This window comes from Cylas formicarius, unplaced genomic scaffold (assembly GCF_029955315.1).
Source record: "Cylas formicarius isolate icCylForm1 unplaced genomic scaffold, icCylForm1.1 PGA_scaffold_10__41_contigs__length_53128322, whole genome shotgun sequence".
In the NCBI taxonomy this organism is placed as follows: domain Eukaryota; kingdom Metazoa; phylum Arthropoda; class Insecta; order Coleoptera; family Brentidae; genus Cylas; species Cylas formicarius.
In genome coordinates this window covers 6,089,024-6,116,945 of record NW_026844214.1, presented here as the reverse complement: position 1 = coordinate 6,116,945, position 27,922 = coordinate 6,089,024, and the positions used below count along the sequence as shown (strand labels likewise).

At 37.1% G+C, this 27,922-nt stretch overlaps 3 protein-coding genes across 6 annotated transcripts; 2 read left to right on the top strand and 1 right to left on the bottom strand.

Annotated features, from left to right (window-relative positions):
* Nucleotides 1-115: 115 nt before the first annotated feature.
* Nucleotides 116-18,868, bottom strand: LOC132708324 (flap endonuclease 1). Of its 4 annotated transcripts, none has more exons than XM_060680588.1 (8): nucleotides 18,767-18,868; nucleotides 12,999-13,295; nucleotides 12,692-12,944; nucleotides 3,077-3,467; nucleotides 2,856-3,026; nucleotides 2,185-2,352; nucleotides 1,910-2,128; nucleotides 116-1,684 (listed from the first exon to the last, which is right to left on the bottom strand). In XM_060680588.1, the coding sequence occupies exons 2-8, from the start codon at nucleotides 13,183-13,185 to the stop codon at nucleotides 1,424-1,426; spliced, it is 1,650 nt and encodes a 549-aa protein (XP_060536571.1). In that variant the 5' UTR covers nucleotides 13,186-13,295; nucleotides 18,767-18,868; the 3' UTR covers nucleotides 116-1,423. The 4 variants fall into 4 exon arrangements, with proteins under 4 accessions (XP_060536571.1, XP_060536573.1, XP_060536572.1 ...); XM_060680590.1 differs by lacking the exon at nucleotides 18,767-18,868 and adding an exon at nucleotides 18,562-18,719; XM_060680589.1 differs by lacking the exon at nucleotides 18,767-18,868 and adding an exon at nucleotides 18,458-18,588.
* On the top strand, nucleotides 3,670-11,155 carry LOC132708323 (cullin-1). Its single transcript, XM_060680587.1, has 16 exons — nucleotides 3,670-4,024; nucleotides 4,265-4,620; nucleotides 4,775-4,852; nucleotides 5,974-6,114; nucleotides 6,320-6,574; nucleotides 6,684-6,977; nucleotides 7,572-7,679; nucleotides 7,733-7,888; nucleotides 8,023-8,079; nucleotides 8,136-8,328; nucleotides 8,395-8,474; nucleotides 8,526-8,644; nucleotides 8,703-8,924; nucleotides 9,008-9,146; nucleotides 9,454-9,534; nucleotides 9,671-11,155. The coding sequence occupies exons 2-16, from the start codon at nucleotides 4,294-4,296 to the stop codon at nucleotides 9,749-9,751; spliced, it is 2,331 nt and encodes a 776-aa protein (XP_060536570.1). The 5' UTR covers nucleotides 3,670-4,024; nucleotides 4,265-4,293; the 3' UTR covers nucleotides 9,752-11,155.
* Nucleotides 18,869-19,998: 1,130 nt separating the features above from the next.
* On the top strand, nucleotides 19,999-27,635 carry LOC132706714 (leucine-rich repeat-containing protein 15). The gene is made up of 3 exons (XM_060678201.1): nucleotides 19,999-20,109; nucleotides 20,165-20,337; nucleotides 25,575-27,635. The coding sequence occupies exons 2-3, from the start codon at nucleotides 20,170-20,172 to the stop codon at nucleotides 27,474-27,476; spliced, it is 2,070 nt and encodes a 689-aa protein (XP_060534184.1). The 5' UTR covers nucleotides 19,999-20,109; nucleotides 20,165-20,169; the 3' UTR covers nucleotides 27,477-27,635.
* The last annotated feature ends 287 nt before the right edge of the window (nucleotides 27,636-27,922 follow it).

Here is a 27,922-nt window from a genome sequence, read left to right as displayed (position 1 = left end):
GTATGTGTATATATTTATAAAATGCTCTGAAGAAGCCAATAGGCTGATTAACGTTCAACAAGTTCAATAACCGAGAGCAGAAAATTTGTAAATAGTGTTACAGCAGTCTGTGGAAGATGCTTTGCAAAATTAACAAGTGTAATAAACTTATTAAATGATATTTAGAGAGTTTAATATCCAAGATAGCTGACATTTCTGCTTCTGCCAGCATTAATTTGTTTAATTTGACAGTTGTGGCATGTCTTGAAAATTATTATTATTGTTTTGTTGTTGTTGTGTTTTCAGTTGACAAAAAATTTGAAATATTGTGGTTGAATATGAAAAAATGACAAAAATTCAAACAGGGCAGATACAGATAATACAAATGTACTAAAGCACTAATTCTTATAATTAGGAATATTGTGCTATATGATACTTTCTTTTTAAATTATCTAAAGCTTTAATTATCCAGTCAAGTTGCAAATCATTAATATTGTTTATTTCACTCGTAAATAGTTCTTTATTATTAATTAAAATTGTCATGCCGCCTAAAATACATTTTTTTTAATATCCCCACAAAAAAGTACCTGGAAGAGTAATATATAGGCTATAATTCTATTGGGTACCCCTGTTGTGGTGAAAGTCAGTCAGTCCCTAAGATTTTATCAAAGAACAGTGGATCATTTGTAACATATGTCTATTTTTATCTGTCCATGTCTATCTTTATTGTTCATCAGAATTTATAACCCACTCCTTAGTTTTTTTATCCAAAGTTGTTTCTTTGAAATATATAAATGCGCATAAATGTTATGCGCCTATCTCCCGTGTTTTTCCATATTTTCGCGTTTGACTTATTTGTAACATTTTTTACTTACAATAACTTTTCGTCAAGTGAAAACTTTATTCATTAAGTATAATAATAGTCAAGAAGTGTCACAACTATCATAATAATAGACATGGCGTTGGCGTGACGATTTTTATTTTTGGTTAATTCTGGCCTTAATGTAAGAAATAACTAGCATGTTATATATTTTTAAAATCAGTGTAGAAGGCAGTTTCTTTTATGAAATATACATTGCCTTAATTAAATTGATCTTTCATTTGTGGTTGGTAGGTTTTTACTTATTTATTGCTTAAATTTAGAATACACAACATTATTAAAACAGGCAGTTCTTTTGATTCTATAATATACAAATGCTATAATATAAAGGGTTGCTATAACTTGTAAAACCTAAAATATTTGAAATTGGAGAAGGCCAAGATAGGCCAAATTTTTTGGTCATATGGACCAATGAATTGAAATAGGAACATCAAAAGCAGAGCTTCAATAAGTGCTATATGCTAAAGTATTTATAAAAAAGGGTTTATTAATAAAAATGCACTGAAAATTTCATTTTTAAAGAAATAAACATCTAAAAAGAGCAATAATTATGTAAGAAATATTTTATTTGCCCTTGCCTCTAGTTTTACTAACACCGGTACCCTTTCCCCTTTTATTTGGTGTATTCTTTTTCTTTTCTTCTATTTTGCGTTTAGCTGGAGTTGAAGCTAATACTGTGAAAAATCCATCTAGTCTTGCCTGAGTGCTTGTACCCCTAGCCTTCATAAGTTTTTTTACTCCATTGCGTACTCTCTCTTCACTAAATTGGCGATCTCCACAAAGGAATTTTACCATACCTTCTTCATCTGGATCATTCCATTTTAACTGTAGAATGGAAAAATCTTGTTTTAATCATTTTAGTTTGCGAGGTTAATAAGTATTAGTATGTATAAAATAAAATATTTGACCAGAAAGTGACAAAAAATTAAAAAAAAAAATCAAATATTGTTCACTTTTGTGAAATTTAAAGAAAAGTTATAATTATTGAACATCAAACAAAAAAAAACATCTTACTGGATATTCTTCCATTTAAGTTCAAAATTTCAGTACCTCAATTCTGTCTGGATCTGCAATTTCAGGTTCTACAAACAGTTGTCTAGCTCCTTCATAGTTCCAGTTCTCTGGTGGATGATACTTTTCATTATCGATATGATTCAATATTTGTTCAATACATTTATGCTGTCTTATTAGTTCTATAGATTTTTTGGGCCCTATGCCTCGAATACTGTCAGTATAATCGCAACCCATTAAAATGCATAGATCTATAAACTAAAAATATTTGTTAAAAACAAAAAATCTGAACGACTATTTCTTATATATTCCACCTCCTCATGAGTCAGTTCCAATCCTTCCAAAACCTTATGGAGATGAATTTCTTGGATAGGCATTTTTCGTGCTTCGCTGAATGTCAATCTCCTTAAGACAACATTGGAACCAAATGTAAGTGCATCCATATCTTCCGTGGCAGTTGCAAAAACTTTACCAGCCTTGACCTAAAAAAAAAACTTATCTTCATCCATCTCATCCATGATCACTTGGTGATTGGGTAGCTCTAAAGAGGCCACCGCCGGGACCCAGCCCGGATATTGGAGGAGGGTACCGATAAAAATACTTTATATACCATTTTCTTTGCAAATGATCAGCTATGACCTAAAGTATATGCCAACAAAACTGGTGGAACTTTCCCATATAAAAATGGGGTTTGGAAGTCAGCATTACCAAATCAGAAAGTATGACAGTAGGAGGAACATTGGAAAACACAATATTGGAAGACGCATGTGAAATAAAAAGCTGCAAAGAGTATAAATACCTAAGAATAAAAAATAACACCTTATGAACACTAGATGAATGAATAAAGGAATGAATAATGCTGAATGGAAGTTTCTTCGTAAAATAATCTGAGGAATCACCCCCTTAAATATTGCAACATCTTTTTTTAAACATCCTGTATAAAAATTGTAAATATAAAATTAGTTCAATACTTAAATCAACTAACCAAAGCGGCACACTGAGCTTCTGCTTCACAGGGCGCCTCAATATAAGGAACCCCCATCAGGGAAAGTAGTTGCTTTGCTTCTTCTGAGTGTTGTTTTGTAACTTTAACCAACCTCCTATTAAATTTATCCATTTCAGCCGAATCACCTGCTTCAGTTGCTTTATCCAGTGCCTACAATAAAAAGCTTGAGAGCTAAAAAAGTGTGGCAAACTAAAAAAAACCTTTTGGGCTTCCACTCTCTTTTCCATACGTTTATTGAGCTCTCCAGACTTTAGTTCTGGTGGTTTACCATCAAAAACATAAACAGGTTTGATCCCATGCTCCAATAGTCTTATTGTACGATAAAACGTACCCACTAAATGTGATGTTGTTTCACCATCTACATTAGTTAACTGATTACCTTCTGTTCTAACAGCAATCAAGAATTGATAGAGACACATAGAAGCATCAATAGCTACTTTACGCCCTAAAACAAAACATAAACTAACTACACCAGAAAAGTAATTGCAAAATTTACCAAAATAAGTTTTAATATCTGTTTCCTTAATTGCCTGGGGAGCTACATCGGCCAGCAATTTTGATAAGTTTAAAATACCCATTTTATCAACCACACTAAAACAGGTAAGTGATTTTATTCTTATATTTTACAACGAACCACGAAACCATAGAAAACAACCAAAACTATTAATAATTCCCTTGTTCAAGTTCCCGCCTAAAAACTGAACAAATCCGAACCACGAGAAGAATCATTTGAATTAATCAATCATACACTGGTTTATTGGTTAGTTTTAGTTAGTTTTGCTATTACCAATGTGACAAGCTGTCTTCTTATAACCTGTATGGGAGAATATCAGGCTTCTTTCAATACACTTGACTATTGAGTGCAATTTTGAATATCTTCCTAGGCAATAATGTTGAGAATTACTTGTTTCATTATTTTAATATTTTTTAAAGTGTTTATCATTTAAAAAGTGCCACCAACTACTAAAATTGAATGTCCCCAAATGGTTCCTGACATCACGCAACTAACTGTCAATTTTTAGTGATTTCTCAAATTAAAGAAACAAATAATTTCCTTAATTTTCATCTATTTTTTGTAAATTTCGGGTTTCGCCTTTCTTACGTTATTGTAAATATCGTGTAAATTTTTGTTATGTTATAAAAGACTGGTAAGTAACATTATAATTGATACGCAAAAAAGAAAGTAATCTTTTCAAACAAAAGACCAAGGAAATGTCTTGGAAAACATTAAAATTCAGATTTAGTTATTTAATAAATTTTTAGCTTAATAGGACCATAAAAAGGTACACCCATGTGCACTCACAGAATATATATGTTTTGAAGTAATTGCTATTTATATTTTAAACTAAACCATATTGGGGGATGTTGATTATTTGCTCCTTTTGCAGATTACACCTTATTATTGGATCCAAGGGCAATGTCGAACAAGAACTCAATGGTGATAGGCAATAATATTGGTTTAAAGCAGATAGATCTAGATCAAATATGGGGTGACTTAAATTTGGGAATACGACAAGTTTACAACAGAGAAAGCATGTCTAAGAAACGTTATATGGAGTTGTACACACATGTATACAATTATTGTACCTCAGTGCATCAACAGCAGTCAAACGGAAGAAGTTCTTCAAATGCAACAACCAAAAGCAAAAAATACAATGTCGGAGGGGGTGCTCAGCTAGTGGGCATGGAATTATATAAAAGACTCAAAGAGTTTTTAAAAAATTATTTAGTTAAATTATTAGAGGTGAGATATTATCTAAAAGCTATTTTATGATAAATTCAAAAAAACATGATTTATAAATTATCGAAATTAGTAAATAGTATAATGGTATGATATAAATTGGTGAATCTTGAGACTTAAAAATCATGTGAAAATTGTTTTCGCTCTTTCATTTCAGGATGGAATCCATCGCATGGATGAAGATGTATTAAAATTTTATACTGTTCAATGGGAAGATTATCAATTTTGTAGCAAGGTGAGTTATTATTATTAATGCAATGAGTGGAAAAATCAATGAGTCTACTTTATCTACTTCGTAACATTTGCAGAATGACTATTTGAAATTACATTTTCACAGTTTTTTTTTAATGGCTGATTGCACTGCACTAAAACTTCAGTAATGGTATTTCTATAAAACAAGAAATATCTGTCCATAGGGACATATCAACTGCGACAGACATCTATACTCAGAATGACATTTATTTTATTTTTTCTTAATATATTCTAATAGAGGTGACAATAAAGTTTTGAAAGAAATGTATGTCGGATGGTTAATTTTTATTAATTATTTTTGATTTTTTAAATTTATTAATGGTTATGTGAAATATCCATCACTGCCAGTCAAAAATATTGACTTGCCAACTTGTCTGAAGTTATTTTGAAGTTTTCAATAATGCTGAGAAAAAGATACAATAGGTAAGTAGGTTCCAAATTACAGTATGTTTTTCTTTTAAACAAATTAAAATTGAACTGAAAAATATATATGCAGGAAACAGTACCTTCACATTCTCAATGTAACATGATATTTTCTCCCATACCATACAGTGAAAATGTCTTTGTCAATTAGCAACCTATAATTTGTAATAATCAGCAAACATACGTTTCTGACTACCAACTTTGAAAAGGACAACACGGAAATCTTTGATAATATGAAAACAGCATACATTTCTTGTCTCTTTGATTTCAGAAATCTCATATCTTAAAAAAGTATGGAAATACTATGTACAATATTTGTGTTGCGTGGCAACCAAGCAAATGGGGAAGTGTAATTTTGTGCTTTCCTTCGGAAGCGCTGTTTCATTTTTGAAAATGTAGAATTTTTTTTTATTAATTTGTAACACATTTCTATCTTAATGCTATGCCCTCTAAATGAGGAAGTTGGCTATGAAGGGTTAATTCAAAATCCTATAAGGATTCTATTGGGATCTATATTGGTGCAGGCAAGTATGACAAAACAACTTATTCTGTGACATTTGATTTAGAATGCATTGGTCGAACAACTGACCACATAACAGTACTTTTATAAACTTTTTATAATATAGACAATAAGCACCATTAGCTCTATTCAGCTGGATAATAATTATTTGACATTTTTAGGTTCTTGATGGGGTGTGTGCTTACCTGAATAGGCATTGGGTAAAGAGGGAATGTGAAGAAGGAAGGAAGTACATTTATGAAATTTATCAACTTGCATTGGTTACCTGGCGTGACCATTTGTTTATGCAATTAAATAAAGCGGTAAGTTGATAATCTTACACAGTGACATACTGAAAAAAATAAAAAATTGAAATAAGCGCTAAGTCTATTTTACATTATAACACAATTTAACTGTTTTTAAATTAATGTTGGTTTACTTTTTTTTTATTTATTTGTTTATCTTTTTTAATTTATTTATTTTTTATCTTTTCATTTTCTGGTTTTAATTTAGTTTTGTTGGCTTCAGGTTACAAATGCAGTGCTCAAGTTAATTGAAAAAGAACGCAATGGAGAGACAATAAATACACGTTTAGTATCAGGTGTGATAAATTGCTATGTCGAATTGGGGTTAAATGAAGAAGAACCAGGTGCAAAAGGACCGAATTTGAGTGTGTATAAAGAGAGCTTTGAAAATGTATTTTTGGAAGATACTGAAAGATTTTACACTAGAGAAAGCTCCGCTTTTCTAGCAGAAAATCCAGTAACAGAATATATGAAAAGGGTAAATTAGTTTACTACACACTAAAATTGTATATTTGGAACTGCATCTATACTGCTTTTCCTAAAAAGATGTTTTAGTTCCTAATTTAGATCTTTTTTATATACTTTAGGCTGAGCAGCGACTTTTGGAAGAACAGCGGCGGGTCCAAGTCTATTTACATGAGACCACAAGCGAACGCTTAGCAAAAACATGTGAAAGAGTGCTTATCCAAAAACATTTGGAATTGTTCCATTCTGAATTTCAACAGTTGTTGGACGCAGACAAAGATGATGATTTAGGTCGAATGTATCGCATGGTAGCTAGAATTCCTGACGGTCTGGGAGAACTTAGAGGACTTCTTGAACAGCATATTGCTGCTCAAGGCCTAACCGCAATTGAAAAATGTGGTGAAAGCGCCCATAGTGTTAGTTCACTACAATTTAGTCTTATTCTAGTTTACGCCATAAAAAGATATCAGTATTTTCTTTAGTAATAACATCTTAAAAAACGTGGGTTCCATGATGATATCAAATACATTTTGAACATTTTTCAAAAAGTCAGATTATTATTATTGGAAGATTAGGATTTTTATCGCTGTTTCTGAAGACAAATGTGGAAATGGTGAAATTCTCAAGGATCTTACCAAAAAAAAAATGGATTTTTTGATTTTGAAGTAGTCTATTGCTTCCATTAGTTTCATCCTCACTACTTGGGCATGTAGGTCTTAAGTGGAAACCGATATTCTTTATTGCAGATTCGGGTTCTTCACCACAAATTAGGTAGGTTGTGCCTGATTTTAAAAAAAATCTTGGTATAATCGCAAAGAACATCAAAATATCTACTAATAATGAAAAAAAGTAACAAGAAATCAATGCATTTTGTGGTGTAGAATCTGAATCTGTAATAAAAGTGGGCGCAGTCCACAGATATGTTGGGGGTCATCATTAGATATTGATTGAGAAATTTCACAGTTTTCACGTTTTGTGGAAAAACTTCATAAAGGGTTCTTTTGTTGCAGGATCCAAAAGTTTATGTTAATACAATATTAGAAGTGCATAAAAAGTATAATGCTCTTGTATTGGTAGCTTTTGGAAATGATAGTGGCTTTGTAGCGGCCCTTGACAAGGTAAAACAAAAAAATTGGGAAAAAAATGTTTCTCAAATAAATTTTGCTTCTAGGCTTGTGGGAGGTTCATAAACGCAAATGCAGTGACAAAATCTGCAAACTCCTCTAGCAGGTCTCCAGAACTATTAGCCAAATACTGTGATTTGTTGCTTAAAAAGAGTAACAAAAATGCTGAAGAAGCTGAACTGGAAGATACACTTAATCAAGTTGTAAGTAAGATTAAGTTAAGATTAAGATAAGTAGATTGTATTTTAGGTCAATTTAACCTAAAATTAAAATACGCTTTGCTGTTTTTTATGATCTCCAAGAATCGTGTTTCCATGTGTTTCTTCTTTTTTTGTAGATGGTTGTGTTCAAATATATAGAAGACAAAGATGTATTTCAGAAGTTTTACAGCAAGGTATGGGCGAAAATTATTATCAAAATCTGTTTTTTCATGATTTACTTTTCGGCCAGATGTTAGCCAAGAGACTAGTGCAGCACATGTCCGCCAGTGATGATGCTGAAGCTTCTATGATCTCAAAATTGAAACAAGCATGCGGGTTTGAATATACATCTAAACTGCAAAGAATGTTTCAAGACATTGGAGTGTCCAAAGATCTTAATGAGCAATTTCGCAATCACATGACCAAGTCTAATGACTCTCTAGGTATGTATTGTTCAATTTTTTATTGTGTCTGTGCTTGTTATAATAAAAATTTTACTATGTTTTCAGGAATAGATTTTAGCATTCAGGTTTTATCTTCTGGTTCTTGGCCTTTCCAGCAATCTTTCACATTTGGATTGCCTTCTGAGGTGACATGAATGTGTTGTTCAGTACATTTAATCTTAAACATTTTATTTTAGCTTGAACGTAGTGTAAGTAGGTTTACAAATTTTTATTCAAGTCAGCATTCAGGTAGAAAACTGAATTGGCTATACAACATGTCCAAAGGGGAACTTAACACCAATTGTTTTAAAAATAGGTAATTTTAAGTTGGAACATTGTCATTGAAGGTTTAATTTTTTTTCCCTGCTCTTAAGATATACTCTCCAAGCAAGCACATTTCAAATGGCTGTGCTGCTACAATTTAATGTGGCTGATTCCTGGACTGTGACACAATTAGAAGAAAATACCCAAATTAAGCAAGACTTTCTCATTCAAGTAGTGCAAATTCTTTTAAAAGCTAAATTACTGAGCTGTGATGATGAAGAAAATGACCTTTCTGCTAGTTCATTACTCTTTCTTAATTTAGGCTTTAAAAAGTAAGTTTATATACACTCTCTTTGTGTACTACAATGCATTTTTCTTGCGTTCTGTTATGCACATTTACGATTTTTATTTTTAGCAAAAAGCTTCGTGTAAATATTAATATTCCTATGAAAACGGAGCTGAAAATGGAACAAGAAACAACTCATAAGCACATAGAAGAAGACCGAAAGTTACTTATACAGGCGGCAATAGTGCGAATTATGAAGATGAGAAAGGTATTTTACATAGACCAGAATTTTATTTCCTGTACTTTTAGAATTTGAATGTCATTTCGTGTTTGTCTATTTTTATTTCTTTCTTGACCCTTGGTCCTCTATTTAACTTGCCAACCTATTATAATCACAATTTTAACAGTTTAATGTTATGATTGTGCTTTTGAGAAGAATTAGTACTCAATCTTTTTTTTAAATTTATTATCGATTTATTTGTTGATGACTACTAAAGAAATTTTGTATAACCATTTTAAAATTTATATATATTTATAACATCAAACAGGTATTTAATAGAAATGTTTTATTTTAGGTGCTAAAACATCAGCAGTTAGTAGCTGAAGTCTTGAATCAGCTCTCCTCACGATTTAAACCTAGGGTGCACATCATAAAGGTAATATAATTTATTGTTTCACTAATAATTTGTATAATTTTCAAATAGTAATTATCAATGGGAAAAGAACAAATTAGCATGTAATGAAAAGAAAAATCTATTGTCACAAGCTCCAAGTATGTGTTTCACTTTTCAGAAATGTATAGATATACTCATTGAAAAGGAATACCTGGAAAGAACGGATGGACAGAAAGACACCTACAGTTATTTGGCATGATCGGGTATCGTTTAGTATCCTAAAATAATTTATTTTAGACTATCACATATAAAAAAAATGAGTCGAGGAAAAACTTGGAACTGTGTGAAGATAGTGATATTGTGTATGTATAATTGTAAATATTTTAGGATTGTATTAAATTCAGTTGAAAAAAGGAATGCTATTGAATAAATTATAATCTGTGACTCTCAACATCAACTTCAAAAGTTTGTTGTAATAGATTTGTTTGGAAATTGGAAGTCATAAGACATCTTCGATTTTTAAGGGTCACTTTCTTTTGTTTTCTTTATATTTTTGACGACCTTGAAACGGGGGATCTTATTATTTACAGAGGCTGCAAGTTCCAAACGCAAATTTGTACAGTGGTAAAATATAACGTTTAAAACTTAAATTTACATGTGAAATATACATTTTTTGATTGGGCAGTTTGTTCTCTAAAGACTAAAATATAATAAAGGAAAAAAATCGTTTTATGTGGTCTCTAATGTTCTTAGCCAAACAATTTGTAATTTATTTTATAATTAAATAAGTTGTTAACCGAATTAATAAGTTTTGTTTCTAGTTTCCCAAAGCAGATTTTAACATTTGAATACAAAAAATATCTATCGGATAAGTCACAAGGATATATAGGTTGATTAATGGTTGGTAGCGGTTTGGTTTGGTTATTTGGTAAACTTTGCAATTTTAAACAAATATTATGTGCCATATATCAATCTGTATACAACTTCACAAATTGATTGTTCTTGATGTTATTTCTATCTCATTGATTTCCTCAATTATTTTATCTATTGACTTTTTAAAACTTAATCTTACCTATTTTTACATTAAATCGGTTTGCTGTGATAACTAACCGAAAGTCCGTCCTAGTGCGCTTATTTTAGGACACAATTCTATTTTAGTACTCAAAATTGTTATTTGCCCGCAACTTAATCTGTTGCTGACATATTACGTGAAATGGATGGTTATTTGCTATGGAGAATTCGATTATAGTCTTATATCCCCATATAGCTATTGAATAATGATGAGTGACCCTACTAATTGGCTTTGATATTTTCACAGAGTTAGGAATGATCTTTTGGGTATGCCTCTATACATACAGCTATAAGATAATTTATAGTGGGGCCCTACTACGGTAAAATTTGATGCGCCGTAGGTGGCTATGATTTTTTTTTCCTTAATTCAATGCGTTCGGTTCGCGTCTTTACTTAGACGGCTGCCCAGGTTTTTCCATATTTGAACGAGTAAATTAATTTTACACGCTTACAACACCCAAGGCCAAGGTGGGAATCGAACCCACATCCTCCGGCAAGTTCGAGTTGGCAAGTCCACGCCTTACCAATCGAGCCATCCTCGGTCCCAGGTGGCTCATGATATTTTCGTAGAGAAAGTATGGGTCTTTTGCGCATGCGTCACCCCCACCTGTCTGAGTTGCTACAGTCCCGTAATTTTTCTGGAAAGAAATCCGAACAGAATTGGCAACGCCGAGATAAGTAATTACTATTGTCACAGAACAGTTGTTTTCATTTTTGGAACTCACGAACTTGTATAATTTGTATTTTCAATACTTTGTTCTTTTACGAAATTACAGCAAATGCGGCAAATATGGTGACCTAATAGGACCTTAGAGAAACAATGATTCCTATATATGTTACATTTACCAAACTGGAAAATAGACTTACCTAAATTATATAAATAGGTACACTTAAATAGCTACGAAGAATGTTTGGGTAATATGTTTTAGTGTACAAGAATTACAGGAAATATAAGAACACAATTAAGCTACGTGTTGAATTTTTACTAGAACAAACACAAGCATTACCCACTGTCAACTACTCTCTATAGGAGGTGCTTCTTGAACATTTTTTCCACTTAGATGCTTCAACCTGTGAGTTTATGAAAACTACACGTTGCGCCGATTTACAAGCAAAAAAAATCGGAAAAAATAGCTTACATGAAAAAAAAACATAGAAATTGCATTGTATATACAGGGCTTCAAGAACAAAAACGCCAATTTTGCACTGCTTTTTCAAAAATTTAATAGCATTTCGATAAATTTTGAGAAAATGCTGCTGTAAAAATGTCATTAGAACTACCATTGGTTAAAAACGAAATTTTAAATCGCGCATGCGCACGTTGAATGGACTCTTACTAAACGTCTTTTGCCTGAAGTTTAATAGAATCTGGACATATTTTTAGAAAATTCTGTCGTAGTGACGATCAACGCCTATGTTATTTGTTGAATGCAGCAGTCATTGCTTAAAAATGGGATTTGCTGTTTCGCACATGCTCATGTATTATCAGTATAGGCAGCATATTCGATGGTAACAGCGAATGTGTATATTAAGATCAGGAACTTTTTAAACCAAAAACAGCCGTTTGTAAATTTTTTTACGCTGGAATAAGGCCCAAATCTGAATTTTATCTTTAGAAATCTCCTTGAAATTTGTTTGTATAGTTGATAGAACTCGAAAAAATTGACTATTTACTCATGTTTGCCTTGATCAATTAAATAAAATTTTATATTTTATGAAAGTTCCAGTCTTCATATTGTATTACTTGGTAGTTATAATAACTACTATTTTTCGCTGCTTTCATTGACAAGTTATAAGTTATTAAAGTAAATTTCGATTGCAAGAATTAAATACTGCACCGAGTATTTAGACCAATAAAATTTTTCTAGTGTGAAACAAGATTGAATTAATTATAATATAAACTTTATTAAAAATAGAACAACCAAAATCATTTTCGCGCCGGAAATATACAATTTTTTATGGGTTATATTGGTAAATCACAAATCAAAAGTATAGATTTCTGTTTTTATAACATTTAAAGCAAAAACCTGCCTTCACAAATCGTCAATAGTAGATTCTTCGCTACAAAATTTATTTTGAATTAAAGAATAATTCGTGTTTGTGATCTTGTGTGTCACCCCTTAAGTACCTTTCCACATATTTTAGTCCATGATCACCTGAGTTGCTATAGTTTTCAAAATAAGTTTGACTCAAAAGGTCCTCTTTGAAATTTTTTATCACATAGATCCACGCTTTTTCGGTAAATTCTCTTTCCGCATCGAGATTTTGAACGTCGTAAAGACCTCTGACGTAATAGTTTGGATGATCTTCCAGTATATCCAATTTTTTTAATACTGAGTCATCTACTTCATAGACCTCTCCTTTAACCTGGCAACCTTCACCTAAAATACGAAAAAACTGTAAAGATTCAACGGTTGGTCAATATCTGTCTTCACCTGGGCGGTAGAGCAGAAACGGAATATTATACTTCGTTGCTATTATAAGAGGAAATTTGTCACTTGTTTTAGCATTGTACAAAAACTTATAGTAACTTCCGGATTTCGAAAACGATTCATGATTGGGTTCTCCTCTTTTAAGTGTCCCATACACAAACACTTTATGAAGGCTGGCAGTGTCAGACATTTATCCAGAATTGCAATAGCAAAAGTTTTATACTGTGTTAAATTGGGAAGGAAGTATTTGTACCGCCAATTGGGTGGTGATTTAAAATTACCTCGTCACTGTCGTCGGTTCTAAAACAAAGTATACATAGCTATTGTACTGGTATTGGTATTGGTATTAAAGGGGGGCGCCTTCGCGGGCGTCGAAGCACTTAGTCCACCAGATGGGCCCGTTGTGCCCCCGGCCGCTCTAGAGGGCGTCCAGAATGCCGCCCCTCCTATAGAAGGTCAGCAACTCCTTTAGCCCAATACCGTGCACTGAGTCCGGATCGATCAGGGCCGTTCCGAAGACTCCCAATCTTGCCCATGTCAAGGCAGGGCACTCGGTGAGCAGATGATACGGGGTCTCCTCCCCTTCCATGCACCACCTACACTCCGGGTCGTCTCCAATGCCTAGCAAGCAAAGATGCCTCCTAAGCCTGCAATGTCCTGTGTAGGCCCCTGTTGGTGCTCTACACTCCCTTCTGGTCAGTCTAAGCAGCTCCCTGGTCCGAGGGGGGGGGGCATCCATCATAAGCCTCGCTTGCCCCCCGCGGTCCGGTCTCTCGCCTAGGCTTCGAGAGCTCCCCGCCTCACACACGGGGCGATCCCCAAGCGGGGCTCTGGCCCTATATGCCTATGCGAGGAGCTCTCTCTGGCTAAGGCGTCTGCTGCCTCATTGCCCCGGATGCCTGTGTGACCTGGGACCCAGACCAACGTGACCTTCCTCTCCTCAGTACTCCTTTGCACTCCTTTATCAACAAGGAGCGCGTACGCACTGACTTCAGCGCCATAAGTGCAGCCCTACTATCCGAGCAGAAGAAGACTCTCCTGCTTCCGTGGTTGAGTCGAAGCACCTCTCTGGCCGCCACCAACAAAGCGAAAATTTTCGCCTGAAACACAGTGCAGTACTGACCCAGAGGGACCGAATAGCTCGATCCCGTTGTCTCGCAGTACGCTCCAGCTCCGGCCAAATCTCCCATTGTGGACCCGTCCGTGTACCAGACAAGTCCATCCCAGGAGCCGACTCTGTCCTCTCTCCCTCGAAGGAAAGAGAAAGTTCAATTTGTCAAAGAAGGTCATCTTGGGGATCATGACGTCACTCGGCATGCCCATGACCCCGCGATCCCCGCGACAGCCCTCTAAAATGTCGTACGGACCCCGATTGAAGGTTCCCTGCCTCCAGAGCCCGCAACTCGCCAGCCTCACAGCTGTCCTGGCCGCCTCCATCTGCACCCGATCCGCCAGAGAGGGCAACCCCACCAGAGCCTCCAGGGAAGAGCTCCACCAAGGAGTCCTCCCCGCCCTATGCTCCTCTGTCTCAGGGCAGCTCTTCTCGAAAGCCCGTATCATAGCGGAGCTGACTCGGACGGCGGCCTCCTCCATTGTCCGGTGTTTTCTTGGTAAGCCCCCTAGGCGCCAAGCGAGCTCCTCCCAGTTTGTTGCCCGGGGGTTCCTAAATCTAACGGGTTACCGAACACCCATCTCCAACCCAGAGGTGATGTATCTATGGTCCGACATAGAGTCCTCCCGACAGACACACCACCCGGTTATTTCCGGGAGCAGAGCCCTGGTACAAAGTTTTAAGTCTATAACCGAGCTCCGACCCATCGTGAAAAACGTGGGTTCTACTCCTCTGTTGGCTACCTGCAGCCCTGCCGAGGCCATGAACTCCACAAGGTCTCCCCCCCCTTTCTATTAGTTGCAAAACGTGGTGAGCATTGCTGTCGTAGCCAATCAAAAGAGGAAAATTCGCCTCCTCACAGTAGGAGACCAAGTCACTGATCTCCTGCGACAGACCCCTCAACCTCCATGGACGAGCCCTCTTCGTGTGAGCCCCCCGCGGCCACCTCATCACCCTGCGGCCTCGGCGCCGCCAGGTTCACTTTAACCTGAGACGCCAGGCAGAAGAGAAGTGAGCCCTTAGCTGTGATGGCGCTTGCCGATTTCTCGTCCACGCCCACCACCAACCTTGTGCCCCTTGCATCCTCCGTCCTCTGCCAGACCCTCCAGGCACGGCAATCTAGGCCATTCTGAGCTGCCAGGCAGCGGACTAGTGCCTCGTTTGAGACACCCGCCCCGAGGCCCGGAATCCAGATCGCCGCCCTTCTAAGTCTAAATCCTTCCGGATCGACCTCTACCAGGTTTGCGAGCCCCCAGGGCCTGACGTTGATCAGCTCCCTGCGAACCCATTCCCTGGTTTCTTCATCCATCATCTCGATCAGGATGTGGCTCCTCCACAGCCTAACCGAGCGTATCCGGGGAGGGGCGTTTTGCCCCCCCTGCATGATATACATGCTTACGCGGAGGTTAAGAGACCCTATAAACCGCAGTAGGTCCTCGGAAGACAGGTCAGTTTCCTGTCCTCTGAGACCCACCACCAGTTCAGGCCCCCCCGCCGCCGCTTGCGCATAGGACCGAGCCCCCCTCTCAGAGCCCCCCCGGAACGGCCCGCCTTTTGCCGGGCCGCGTGTCGGCCGCCGACCCCCGGCAGGTGCCCCAACCTGGGTGGACTCTCCCATTTTCCTTTTCCGCTTCCCGCCTACCGTTTCCGGTGTGCCCCCTATGGAGCCCTCCGTTGACGGCGTGGGCGCCGGAAGAGAGCCCGTCTGCGGTTCCGAAACCGTCACCGCGAGTCTCTTCTTCTTCGCCCTCCTTTTTTCCGCCCCACTCCTATGTCTGGGGCGGTGTGTCATCGAGGTGGTGTTCCCGGTTTGTACCGAGCCCTCCACCCCGCTCGCGATCTGGGGATCCTGTTCAGATCGCCCTTGGAGGGGACCTACCTGAGGACGCCCCTGCTTGTTGGAGCTCCCCTGGGGCCCCTTCTCCTTCTCAAATTTCATTTTAGGTTCCATATAGGTCCCACGAGTAGCTAGGGAAACAAACGGTCCACCTCTGCAGAGCCCCGCATGCAGAGGTAAGGCTTCCTTCCCCGAGGTGCGCCCGGTGCCTCGGGGTTGGGATCGGTAGAGACTGATCTTCTATCCAGCCATGCATCCCCTAGGCCTGACCCCCCACCGTAGGATTTAGGATTTTTATTGAGGTTTACTCCTCTTGGTCCAAGTGGTGAAGCTCAGACCCCCCGCGTCGCGTGCCCACTCGTCAAGCCGGCACCCGACGCCTGGTTTATCAACCGACTACAAGCCAGTTGGCACCGTTATACCCCGTGCAAGCCCTTAGCCACGACACGACAGCTGGGCAGGGTGAGCTGGTCCACGACTGGTTATTTGTCAGCCCTATTGGATTTTTACCTCCTCATGCCTCCTTATTCCCAGCCACCCAGGCCCGTGAGAGCCTGGGCTCCCCTATCCGCCACCCGGGGGACGCGCCTCATGGATTGCTCAACCACAGAGGCATAGCTATTGTAAAATTTATTTAAATTCTATTTAGAGTCATAAATTGATTCGAAAATGTCCCGTAAAATTGCCGAATTGCGCATCTGACAACTGGCCACACGATGATGGATGCAAGTTTGCCAATCATACCACTGAGGACATTAGTATATTATGTAACAAGTTCGTTAATAGTATATTATGCAACAAGTGTGGCCAACGGCAAGTTTACCAGGCGTGGGTTACTATACTGAGTGAAGTATAGTGAAGTGTGACCTGACCGTCAGAATTTAAGGGTATTTATTAAAAACATAAACATATTAACAAACAAACATATTGTTAGTCAATTATTTCTGTATATGTTAAAATCAAGACTTTTTTCTTGGGTATATATTATGGACCGTTACGTAAAACAAAAGAAGAAAGTTTCTAATTCATAATAAATTTATTATATTATGGACCGTTACGTAAAACAAAAGAAGAAAGTTTCTAATTTATAATAAATTTATTTAACGTTTCGATTGGTGTATTCGGCCTCTTTCAAAAATATCTAAAAAAACTGACAGGGCAACGAGAACAATAAAACTTACCCCAATTTTGAAATCGATGTAGAAATAAAAACATTTAGATACAATACACAACGGCACGATTTACAATTGTAGAAACAAAACTGTAGATATAAAATTGTAAAACAGAAATATAAACGGTGTAAATATTGACAATAACAATTTGTATGCGCGTGTCTGACAATTTATCGTGCGGACTGAGATATCAATTGGCATGCGAAGTACGTTTTTTCCGGCGATGTTATTTATTTACTTCTTTTTTTAGTTTAGATTTAATTTTGTAGCAGCTACCCTTATTTATTTAGTTTTTAGATTATACTTTATATTTAAATCATCTTGATAACTGTTTCTTCTAAAAGTTGCCCAATTAGAACACTCGGAGCGTGAGTATTGAAGGTGCCAATTGAGATCTTGGCGAAACGTCTGCAGGATTCCAGATTCCAGCGTAAATCCACATACTTCGGGAAACTGTTTGCATAGTGTCGGATGCAGTGGCCGAATAGCAAGAAGAAAATGTTGCATATTCACTGACGAAACAAAAATAATTTTTTTGGATCCGATAAACGAACGAGAATCTGCAGAAAAACGACAACAGCATTTAAACCTCAGCATCTGCGTCCAACGATAATGCATGGTGGTGGCAACGTTCTAATTTGGAGATGCATGTCGGCATTTGGTGTAGGAAATTCTAGTTTTATAGATGGTACTATCGATCAGCATGTTTACCTAAACATACTGATAGAACAATTCAAGCTTAAAAATTGAAACTAGAGGGACGTTACAGGTTTGAACAGGATAATGATCCGAAACATACGGCTAAACTGGGACGTGAATGGTCAATTCATAATGTTTGGTAACAACTGCCTACTTCTCATCATTCACCAGATATTAATTCAATAGAGCATCTGTGGGAAGAATTAAAGAGGCACATGCGCAACACCGAAGTTTCACCAAGCAAGCCGGGTTACAGAAGAATGGAATAATGTTAAAAACGAAGTAGGATGCCGAATGTGGCCCCGTTGCTGGAAACGCCATCGTGGTCATTTTTAACTTTACGTTGGCGTGAATATTCCTTGGGTTTGGGTTTTTGTGATTTCCCCGCTATCTAGTTTATATTAGAAATCCTATTATGGAGAGGCATAGAAAGCGTAGAAATGTTTAGTACTCTTTATAATTTAATAATACGCGCGAAAACATTTCACCTATGTAGGACAATAGTAATTATATAATTAAATCTAATCAATATTTTTATTTGCAAGTCAAGTTCGAGCCCCAAAAACACATATTTGCTGTAACCAACATTTGTGTTATTTTTGAAAATGAGAAATAAATAATGTAGGTATAAAATCTGACGTACCTGAGGTTATTTGGTTTAATATGCGATTTACACTGGTTAGTTTTGTTAGTTTTTGTTATTTGTTATATTACATAGGATTTAATAGCTTCAAAAAACCTGCTCACAATTCTATTAAATTGTTTGTTCCGTTCTGTGATTTTTGCTCATACTTAATGATAAATACTTCTTGACAATTAGATAAAATCGCGCCACCTCAATCCGATATAATGGGCTTAACGTCACTTGAATATTTGGAAACATTCCTAGACAATACCTGTTCATTATAAATTGTATACACATGTTAGTGGATATGGATTTTGCATTACTCACCGAGGTTTTGTATTTACTTTAATTTTAGCGGAAGACAGACAGCCAATATGATTCTATGTTAACCTACATTTCCCTGATCACAGAACACAACAATTAAAACTAGTCTGTGCCACGATGCATGGTAGAATTTTCTTAGTTGGTTAGACACGATTCAGTTTGAACATGTATTTTTAGCAGATTAAAATTGCTGTTAAAAGTGAATGTATTTTTAAATGTAATTTTTTCCTGCAAAATGGGTTTAATTATTTACTTTTTAGCGTTGGTTAGTGTTGCGCGTTTTTAAGGCTCATATAATAACTTGTGGAAAAATCCATAATCCATAATCGAGATGATGATGAGAGGTGTTTAAAGTACCGAATAAAATACAAAATGCACTAATTAATTTTCATTATTTTACATTTAGGGCTAATTTAGGGTATATGTTGGAATACAATTTTTTAAACAAATTTTCCTGGTTTTATATTGCAATTGTTGTATACTTACAAACTGTTTTTAAACAATTGTCCATTGGCATTTTTTGCAAATATATTATATTTGGAAGGTGAAACTTTCAACTGAAACTAATATACTTGTAATATAGGAGGTTCTGCAGTTGCATTTTCTCCATTTTTTGCATTTTTTCCACTTAGATTTTTTCTGTGCGATATCTAGTACCTCGCAAGGGTATATAATCTGCGGTGAAATTAAGCAAGTCATTGCGCGGAAAACTTTCGAAACTAAAATTTATTTTGTCCAAACAACAGTCCCAATATTATTATTATATAAAAAATGTATATGGAAATTGTGTTACCTGCATGACTTTCTTCTTTTGTAAAGAGTTTCAAGCTATAAGCTTCAATCAAACCGATATATGGTGACAAATGTCTATGTGCATCAGAAAGTTGGAATCTATTACTCAGCTAGAATCTGGAGTACCGTACTCGTTTTATTAACCCCTCGTAAGACTTTTAATTTATTTGCTTTAAAAAAACTATAACATTTTTTCTGCCTTCTCTGTTATAGTTACGAAAAAATAAAATAAGTCGTTATTGAGATCAATTTTTATTTCAAAAGTTTAAAAAGGTCTGTTTTTATTGAAATTCGATATGAGTATACCAAATCACATTATTAGTTTCGATAAGAGTTTAAAAGACAAAAATTATCGGTGTTAATTTTTGTTGATAACGCTTTTATTAGCCTATTTTCTATGTCACACAACGCCTTATCATCGTTTTATCTGTTCCAATCTCCTGTTGACTCAGTTCAAATTCATAGCAGCAAGGTGGAACACCAGGTAAAACAAAACAAAGAATTATAAAAACGATGTAACCAACATGACTGCGTGCCGAAAAAAAACATATTACGTAAGTACTGTGCTTTATTCCGGAAACAATGCTTTTTTCAAAAATTTCCATTTAGGTCTTATGGTGAAAATGTGGTATTGCGGTTTGGTGTTATTGCCTTTAACGCTGGGATATTCCGTGTCGGTTGGTTCATGTCCAGAAATATGTTTATGTGACGGCGATAACAGCGAAATCACAAGCTGTCAGGATAATGGACTCTTGGAATTACCAATTGATATCGATTCAAACGTAAGTATATGAGACATCATGTGTTTATCGGATGTGTCCCTGTTTCGCATAGACAAACCTACTATGGATTTCAGTTACAAATCAAGTTGACATTTATATTAGGAAATTAGCGGAAATTATACCTCATCGTCCATAAATATTTGCATTTGGCGCAATTTTGGTACAAACATTTACAACATCACGACCGTTCAAAATTCAATCGTCGTGACATTACTCTGAGTTAATTAGAAAAAGTTTTTTAATTTCTAAATAGTGGCGATTTTCAAACAACGAACTTAGATGATCATATTTTCTACGATTTATTTATTTAGCGTATGGCATTACATGCAATGCATAATACAAGTACAGATCTAAGAACAATCACGAATAATTACACAAATGTAAAAAGATAAAAGCTATAATTCAATGTCAAGGTTTGTTATCCATTCCAACGCCGATGCAGATACCTCCATAAAGTCAAGCCAGCTTCCCGTGTATAAGCGTAAGGGACATTCGCTATGAATATGCTGGATGGTCTGTCTTGGTGCTCCACAGTCACATTCTGGTGATGCTGTTTTCCCCCATCGGTGTAACGAGTCCGCGCACCTTCCATGTCCGGTGCGTACCCGGTTCAGGGCTGACCATTGCCACGGTTCCCGTGACGTTGCAATTATAAGTTGCGAACCAGTTTTGAAGAACATCACTTGCTTTCAAACTCCAGTCGCGCTTCCATTGGTCTTTGGGATCATAGCCATCATTTTGGAGTGCTTCAGCCAGATTTAATGACGGTTTTCTGGACTTTAGTCTTACGTGTCTCAGTTGTGGGAGATCTTTATGAATTGGTAGTGCTGCGTTTAGGATAATTTTTCTATATTCGCGTAGAAGGGCCTCATTTCTACGCATTTCTGCCGGTAATATCTTGCATAGCACTGGCAGCCAGTATGTAGGTGTAGACTTGATAGTACCGGATATCAGCCTCATTGTGCTATTTAGTTGTCTGTCAACAGGCCTGGAGTGACAGCTATTGATCCACACTGGAGCGCAGTATTCGGCCACGGAGAACGCAAGGGCAAGCGAAGAAGTGCGTAGTGTTGTTGTAGTTGCGCCCCAGGTGGTTCCACATAATTTTTGGATTATGTTATTTCTGGTTGCTATCTTCGCTGCGGTATTCTCCAGGTGTTTCCGATAGGTGAGCGTGCGGTCCAAAGTCACTCCCAAATACTTAGGGTGTCTGTTATGATTCAAAGTGGCATCCCCAGCTGCACTTCTATTCGTGCGTTTGTCATTTTATTATTAAGGTGAATCGTTGATGTTTCTGTTTCGGCAGGGTTTGGTATTAGTCTCCAATTCTTAAAATATGTATGTAGTCTGGCAAGGTCGTTGTTGAGAATGGTTTCTGCAGCGTCAAGAGATTTATTCCTAATAGCCAGTGCTATGTCGTCCGCGTAGCAGAATTTTCTCCCCTCTGTGGCTGGAAGATCTGATATGTAAAGATTAAACAAAAGGGAAGCCAAGACAGACCCCTGCGGGAGACCATTATTTATTATCTTGGTGTGGCTAATTTTGTCGCCGAGGACCACATTGAAGCACCTACTGCTCAGCATGTTTTGTATTAGAGGGGCTGTTGTTTGGCATGGTATGGCTCTCAGAAATTTGTAGTTCAGTCCCTCCCTCCAGACCGTATCATAGGCTGACGTCAAGTCCAAGAACACAGCGGCTGTTTTTAGTTTTTGTTGGAAACCCGCTTCTATGTGCGACGTCACCTGGTCACAGCAGCTGCGGCCCGGTCTAAATCCTGCTTGCTCAGGAGGCAGGTATCCCGTAATGGTGCTACCAATTCTGTTATACAGGAGGCGCTCAAGTAATTTATACGTGCAGCTGAGAAGAGCAACTGATCTGTAGCTTTTTGGCTGATCAGCAAGTTTTCCTGGTTTCAGCAGGGCTATTATTTTAGATTTTTTGAACTCCTTCGGCAGTTCCCCTGTCTGCATAATGTTAGAGAAGAACTGCGCGAGCCATTTTACCGTGTTTTTTCCTAGCTAAGAAATTCCGCGTGGATGCCGTCAAAACCTTGCCCAGTTTTCAATCTTTAATTGCAGTGGTGACCTCATTATCTGAGAATGGTTTGGAGAAGTTTGATTCATTCGGGGATATTCTTTTTAATGTTTTTAATTCTTCCTTGATTTTTGTTGTATGTGCTTCTTGGCGGGGAGCCCTAGATGTTGCCACGATCCTATTAGCTATCTCGTTTGGTGTGATAGACATGTTTTTGATTGTCTTAGTTGTAGATCCGCCCAGTTTGCGCAAAAGACTCCATGCTTTCCGGCTTGAATGAGCGAAGTTCATCTCCTCGACCATCTCCGTCCACTTTTGCCTTCTAGCAGCATCCAAACTATGCATCAAATCGTCAGCAATCTCCGGGTCACCGCCATTGGCAAAGTTGTCGTAGAGGCTCTGGCAGCGTTCGTTCCACCCTGGTATATATTCCGTTCTGAAACCTCTGGGGATGTGTTTCTTGGCCACGGCGATGACAGCGTTTTTAAATCGGTTTTAATTCTTTGGTAGAGGGGGTATGAATCGAATTATTTTATCTAGCACGTTGCGATAGTTCCCCCAATTGGCTTTTCGGAAATTCCATCTGGGACGAGGGACTGATTTAATAAGAGGTATGGAAAGACCGACGTCCATCATGACCGGTCTATGCTGGCTATGTGGAAATTTATCGGCAACTCTTCTTTGAACCGGCAGTGGTCTGTTACCGTCAGTGGTCACGAAGCATAAATCCGGATTGTAGTCCCTTTTCCACATAGCTGAGTGGAAAGTACCTTTTTCTTTACCGTCAAACACGAGATGTAGATTATTTTCCTCGGCTCATTCCACCAGTGTTTCTCCACATTCATTACTTCGTGCGTACCGCCACAGCTCATGGTGGCTATTAAAGTCTCCTGCGTATATTGTCGGGTGTTCAAAAATGGGTAAGACTTCATTGAGTCATTCTTTGTTTGGTGGTTTATAAACGTTTATTATTTTGGTTTCGCCCATTCTTATGCTTACCACATGGATATCGTTGTAGGTAGCGGTAGAAAGAATATGGGCATCTTCAATATTGCTCCGAATATATGTGGCAATGCTTTAAGCTTGGTGGTAGGTGGCTCCGACCAGCTCAAAACCAGATATTCTGCCCCTTTTGCGTAGATCATCCTCTGATGCCGCATGGGTTTCCTGAGGAAGGACAACATCGGTGTTATTGTCAAGAAGAAATTTTGCGAGATACTCGCATTTGGGTCTGCTAATTCCTTCTATATTCAGTTGGCAGATACGGACTAAAGGTCCTAGTTTCTTTGTCACGTGGCTCCGAAAGGAGCCTATTGGTTCGTTTTGGGTTTGCATGTGTGAATAGCCAGGAGATCCAATAGATAGTCTGGCAGCCAACTTTGTAGACTATTTAGCCGTGATAGCGATCACGTTGCCCAGAGTGCACCACGTGGAGGCTAGTCTACTTTGCACCCCTTTTCTACGATACAATATTATACTACAATACTATCTATCTTAAATTTGCTATTGTGCTAAATTAAGATGTCTCGTTTTGTCAACAATGTTTGAAATATGGAATGCGATCGCAAATATTAATCAATTATTTCAAGTTGTGCCGGAAGTGATTTTGTAAATCCGGTCAAACCAAAAATTTATAAATTTTTATATACCTAATAATGAAGCCTATTGCGACGAAAACAATAATAACTTATTTTTCCAGCAATTTTTGAAATATGGAATATCGAATATTAATAAATTATTTCAAATTGTGCCGAAAAGTTATTTTGTAGTACAGGGTGTCCTAATAATGGAATATGGAATTGGAGAACTGCATACTGTAGGTGCACAACCTAAAAGCTTGTCGTTTTTCTTATGAAACCCACTATATATTTCTTGATATTCATACAAAATATATTGAGATCTGAAATAACCAGTTAGTTTAATTCCAACTCACATAAAAACTTTACCAAAATAAATACGAACTAAAAGTTCAGATTTTCACGAAATTATATATTTTGACATGATAATTGTTTCGACAACACCGTGTCTTTATCAAATGTAATATTTACAAACTATCTGCTAGTATATATACCGAAAAATGACAACAAAACCTTAATTAATGTGGTTGCAAGAATTTAAGTTCAATAAAGGAGAGGTATTTAAATCTAATTGATCGTTAAGCAATACATTTGAATGTCTCATTTTGTTAATCTCCATGGCTTCCAATAAATTCAATTTTTTAATTTTTCAAAGAAACTTCCACAGGCTACTGTAATACTTTTTACAAAACTTCTGGATTCCTCCTGCGTCGGTTTTTGCTTAGTCGAAATTGCTGACGTTTCGCCAATCATCCTGTTGGCTTCTTCAGAGCTTGACTGAAACTGTTTCAGGATGATTGGCGAAACGTCAGCAATTTTGACTAAGCAAACAGTAAACTCTTTTTATCCGAAATTTAATACAGAACACGAACAATTTAAAACAATTATATAGGAGAAGTCAGTGAAGAAGTTTTAAAACATTTGTCAAAATGTGGTTTAAAAATAGCTTTCAGAACTAACAAAACAATAGGGAAAATTTTTAAAAAACAATAAAACGAAATGTCCAAAATCTCAAAAATCAGGTGTCTACAAGTTGAAATGCGGATCTTGTCCTAAAATTTATATTGGACAAACGGGTAGATCCTTCAAGAATCGCATTAACGAACATAAAAGAGCATTCAAAAACAATAGTCCAGATTCTAATTATGCTACACGCTGAATCACTGAAAAACACATTTTTGACGACAATATTGATATTTTACCTACAGCCACAAAAGGTAGAAAATTTAAATTTACTGGAAGCCATGTACATTAACAAAATGAGACATTCAAATGTATAGATCAATTAGATTCAAATACCTCTCCATTATTAAACTTAAATTCTCGCAACAACATTAATTAAGGTTTTATTGTCATTTTTCGGTATATATAGTAGCAGGTAGTTTGTAAATATTATATTTGATATAGACACGGTGTTGTCGAAACAATTGTCATGTCAAAATATATAATTTCGTGAAAATCTGAACTTTTAGTTCTTATTTATTTTGTTAAATGGATTTTCATCAAGTAAAAACCATCTCAGTTCAATACTTGTATGAGCATTTAATGCGTCATTCATGCAAGAACGAATTCTCAGTAACACAAGCGTAATATTCAACTGGGTAATCTAAGTGATTTTATTTTCAGGTTATCAGCTTGGATTTATCCCGGAACGCTTTCGATAGTTTCCCTGGCGATCTAAAGAATTTCAGCAAACTCAAATATCTCAACATGTCCCGCAATTGCATATCGACATTGATGCTGTCTGATTTCGTGGACCTTGTCAATTTGGAGCGTCTGGACTTTTCCTCAAATTGTTTTCGCGACTGGAAAGACATCCATCCGAGTACATTTTTACCAATCAAAAACTTGCAATACCTCGATTTGTCGAACAATCCGCTGAGGAGTTTACCGCGATATTCAAATCAATTATACATCGAATCATTAGCGATACTTCGTTTAGTCAATTGTTCAATGAAAACAATACCCGTAAATGTTTTCAATAGATTGGCTGGTTTAAGGGAATTGCACCTAGCCTATAACCCTTTAACGAGTATAAACGAGAGCTTTCAATTGGATAATTTAAAATATGTCGATTTAAGCAAGACCCGCTTAAACTACATAGATGAGAACGTTTTTACGAACCTAATAAATTTAGAAACGCTTGTGCTAAAAGATAATGTTCACCTAAAACGATTCATGTGCCATTCGGAGAGTCTTTTGTATTTAGACTTATCGGGTTGTACCCTAGAAAAAGTACCCTCGAGTAATCTTCCCAAACTAGCTACAATCGATTTGTCGTTTAATTTTGTGAAATTTATACAAGCCAATAACTTTGCCCGATCTCCAAATCTTGTATTATTGAACTTATCGACCAACGCATTAACCTCGCTCTCCGATAAGGCTTTCCAAGCGTTAACGCAAGTCCAGACGATCGATTTGTCTTACAACAAATTAACAACCGTAAGCGATAAGTTGTTTTCCAACGCCTCCTCACTATTGAGATTGAATTTATCTTTCAACTACATCAAGTCCCTCGATACCGTCACGAGCAGCAGTTTAAAACTATTAGACGTTAGCTACTGTGAAATTTACGACTTAAACCAATTCAGTTTAGTCGCGTTGCCGAATCTAATCAGTTTAATTTTGTCGAGGAATTTTCTGTCAACCATACCGGATGGATTCTACTCGCCCAGTTTAGTTTATTTGGATGTCAGTTCGTGCCGCATCAAAAGTATTAATAATAGAACGTTCCAAGAAATGTACAACTTGAGGCAAATTAACTTGGCTAACAATGGGTTAACTTCGTTAGACCCGACGTATTTCCCGAGAGCTTACGCTGTCAACATTAAAGACAATCCTTGGCGATGTGATTGTCCTAATCTAAAAAGAATGTACGAGTGGATGGCGTCTTATAGTGAAAATAAATTAAAGGAACTGATATGCGATTCGCCTGAGAAAGTCGAAGGGAAAACATGGCAAGACGCGTGTTTGAAAGAGTGGTATTCGTCCGAAAGGGCTAAAGACACTATGTGGTACTACTCAATTGGGATAGTGGTGTTGATGATGGTTGCTTTGTTCGGCGTTATTTTAACAAAAAAGGTGAAAGAAATAAAGGAAAAAAGAATTCGGGAAGAGCAGGAAGCCAGACGAGTGGAGGAACGAGAAGCGTTGAGACGAATGGAAATTCTGCAACGGGAGTTAAGAGAGGAAGAAGATAGAAACGCTCCAGATCCTAGAGAACTTCAGAGGCCTCCTTCGTATAACGAAGCTCTCTTGCTTCCGAGACTCGATGCATCCCATCCAAGCTTAGCTGGGAGTGTGCCAAGTTTATTGGGATCTAGACAAAGCTTAAGAGGGAGCAATAGCGACGTAACCAAGAAAGGTAGAGTTAGGAGGAAAAGAAGAAGGAGAAAGTCAGACAGCGAAAGGAGATCATCTCGGGCTACGGTAGATTCCGATTCTTCGGATCAGGATCAAGTACCGGAGTCGCTTCCTGCGCGCAGGCCTCAGCTTGTTCAACCTCCACCGTTAGAAAGTGATTTCTGAAACTAATAAGGTTCTTCTAAATGTTCTTTTTGAACAGACTGTTTCAGAGTGCCTCTGAAGTATCCGCCAAATATTAACAAACCATATTTGTATTTGTTGCTTTTTTTTGTGTCTAGAATATAACGTTTTTTTGTAATGAGATTTTATTATAACATAATATAAAAATAAAAATAAATGTCTTCTAAAAAATTCTAGTAAGAATATAAAAACAGTAAGCAAACTGAGGTGATGGCTTACTAGTGTCACGTACCATTTCTAATATTATGTATCATATGTCCAACTTATTACAAGCTAAACTTGTCTCAGGCTGGGTATTTGCTGAACTAACGCCTATATTTTAAGGAAAGTTTTTTACTTTAAAGTACAAGCAACAAAGCACATTGTGAGTTGAACCTTTTTCAAGGTTACAACTTAATGTGCAAAATGAGTTTAAGTTGTGGTAACGT

Coding starts and splice junctions, on each gene's coding strand:
- LOC132708323 (XM_060680587.1), top strand. CDS start 4,294: ATGTCGAACAAGAACTCAATGGTGATAGGCAATAATATTGGTTTAAAG. Junction 4,853..5,973: donor ATTATCAATTTTGTAGCAAG/GTGAGTTATTAT, acceptor TGACATTTTTAG/GTTCTTGATGGGGTGTGTGC. Junction 8,080..8,135: donor TTCAGAAGTTTTACAGCAAG/GTATGGGCGAAA, acceptor CTTTTCGGCCAG/ATGTTAGCCAAGAGACTAGT.
- LOC132708324 (XM_060680588.1), bottom strand. CDS start 13,185: ATGTCTGACACTGCCAGCCTTCATAAAGTGTTTGTGTATGGGACACTT. Junction 12,945..12,998: donor GTTTCTGCTCTACCGCCCAG/GTGAAGACAGAT, acceptor TTCGTATTTTAG/GTGAAGGTTGCCAGGTTAAA. Junction 2,129..2,184: donor TGGAACTGACTCATGAGGAG/GTGGAATATATA, acceptor AAATATTTTTAG/TTTATAGATCTATGCATTTT.
- LOC132706714 (XM_060678201.1), top strand. CDS start 20,170: ATGGTGAAAATGTGGTATTGCGGTTTGGTGTTATTGCCTTTAACGCTG. Junction 20,338..25,574: donor CAATTGATATCGATTCAAAC/GTAAGTATATGA, acceptor TTTTATTTTCAG/GTTATCAGCTTGGATTTATC.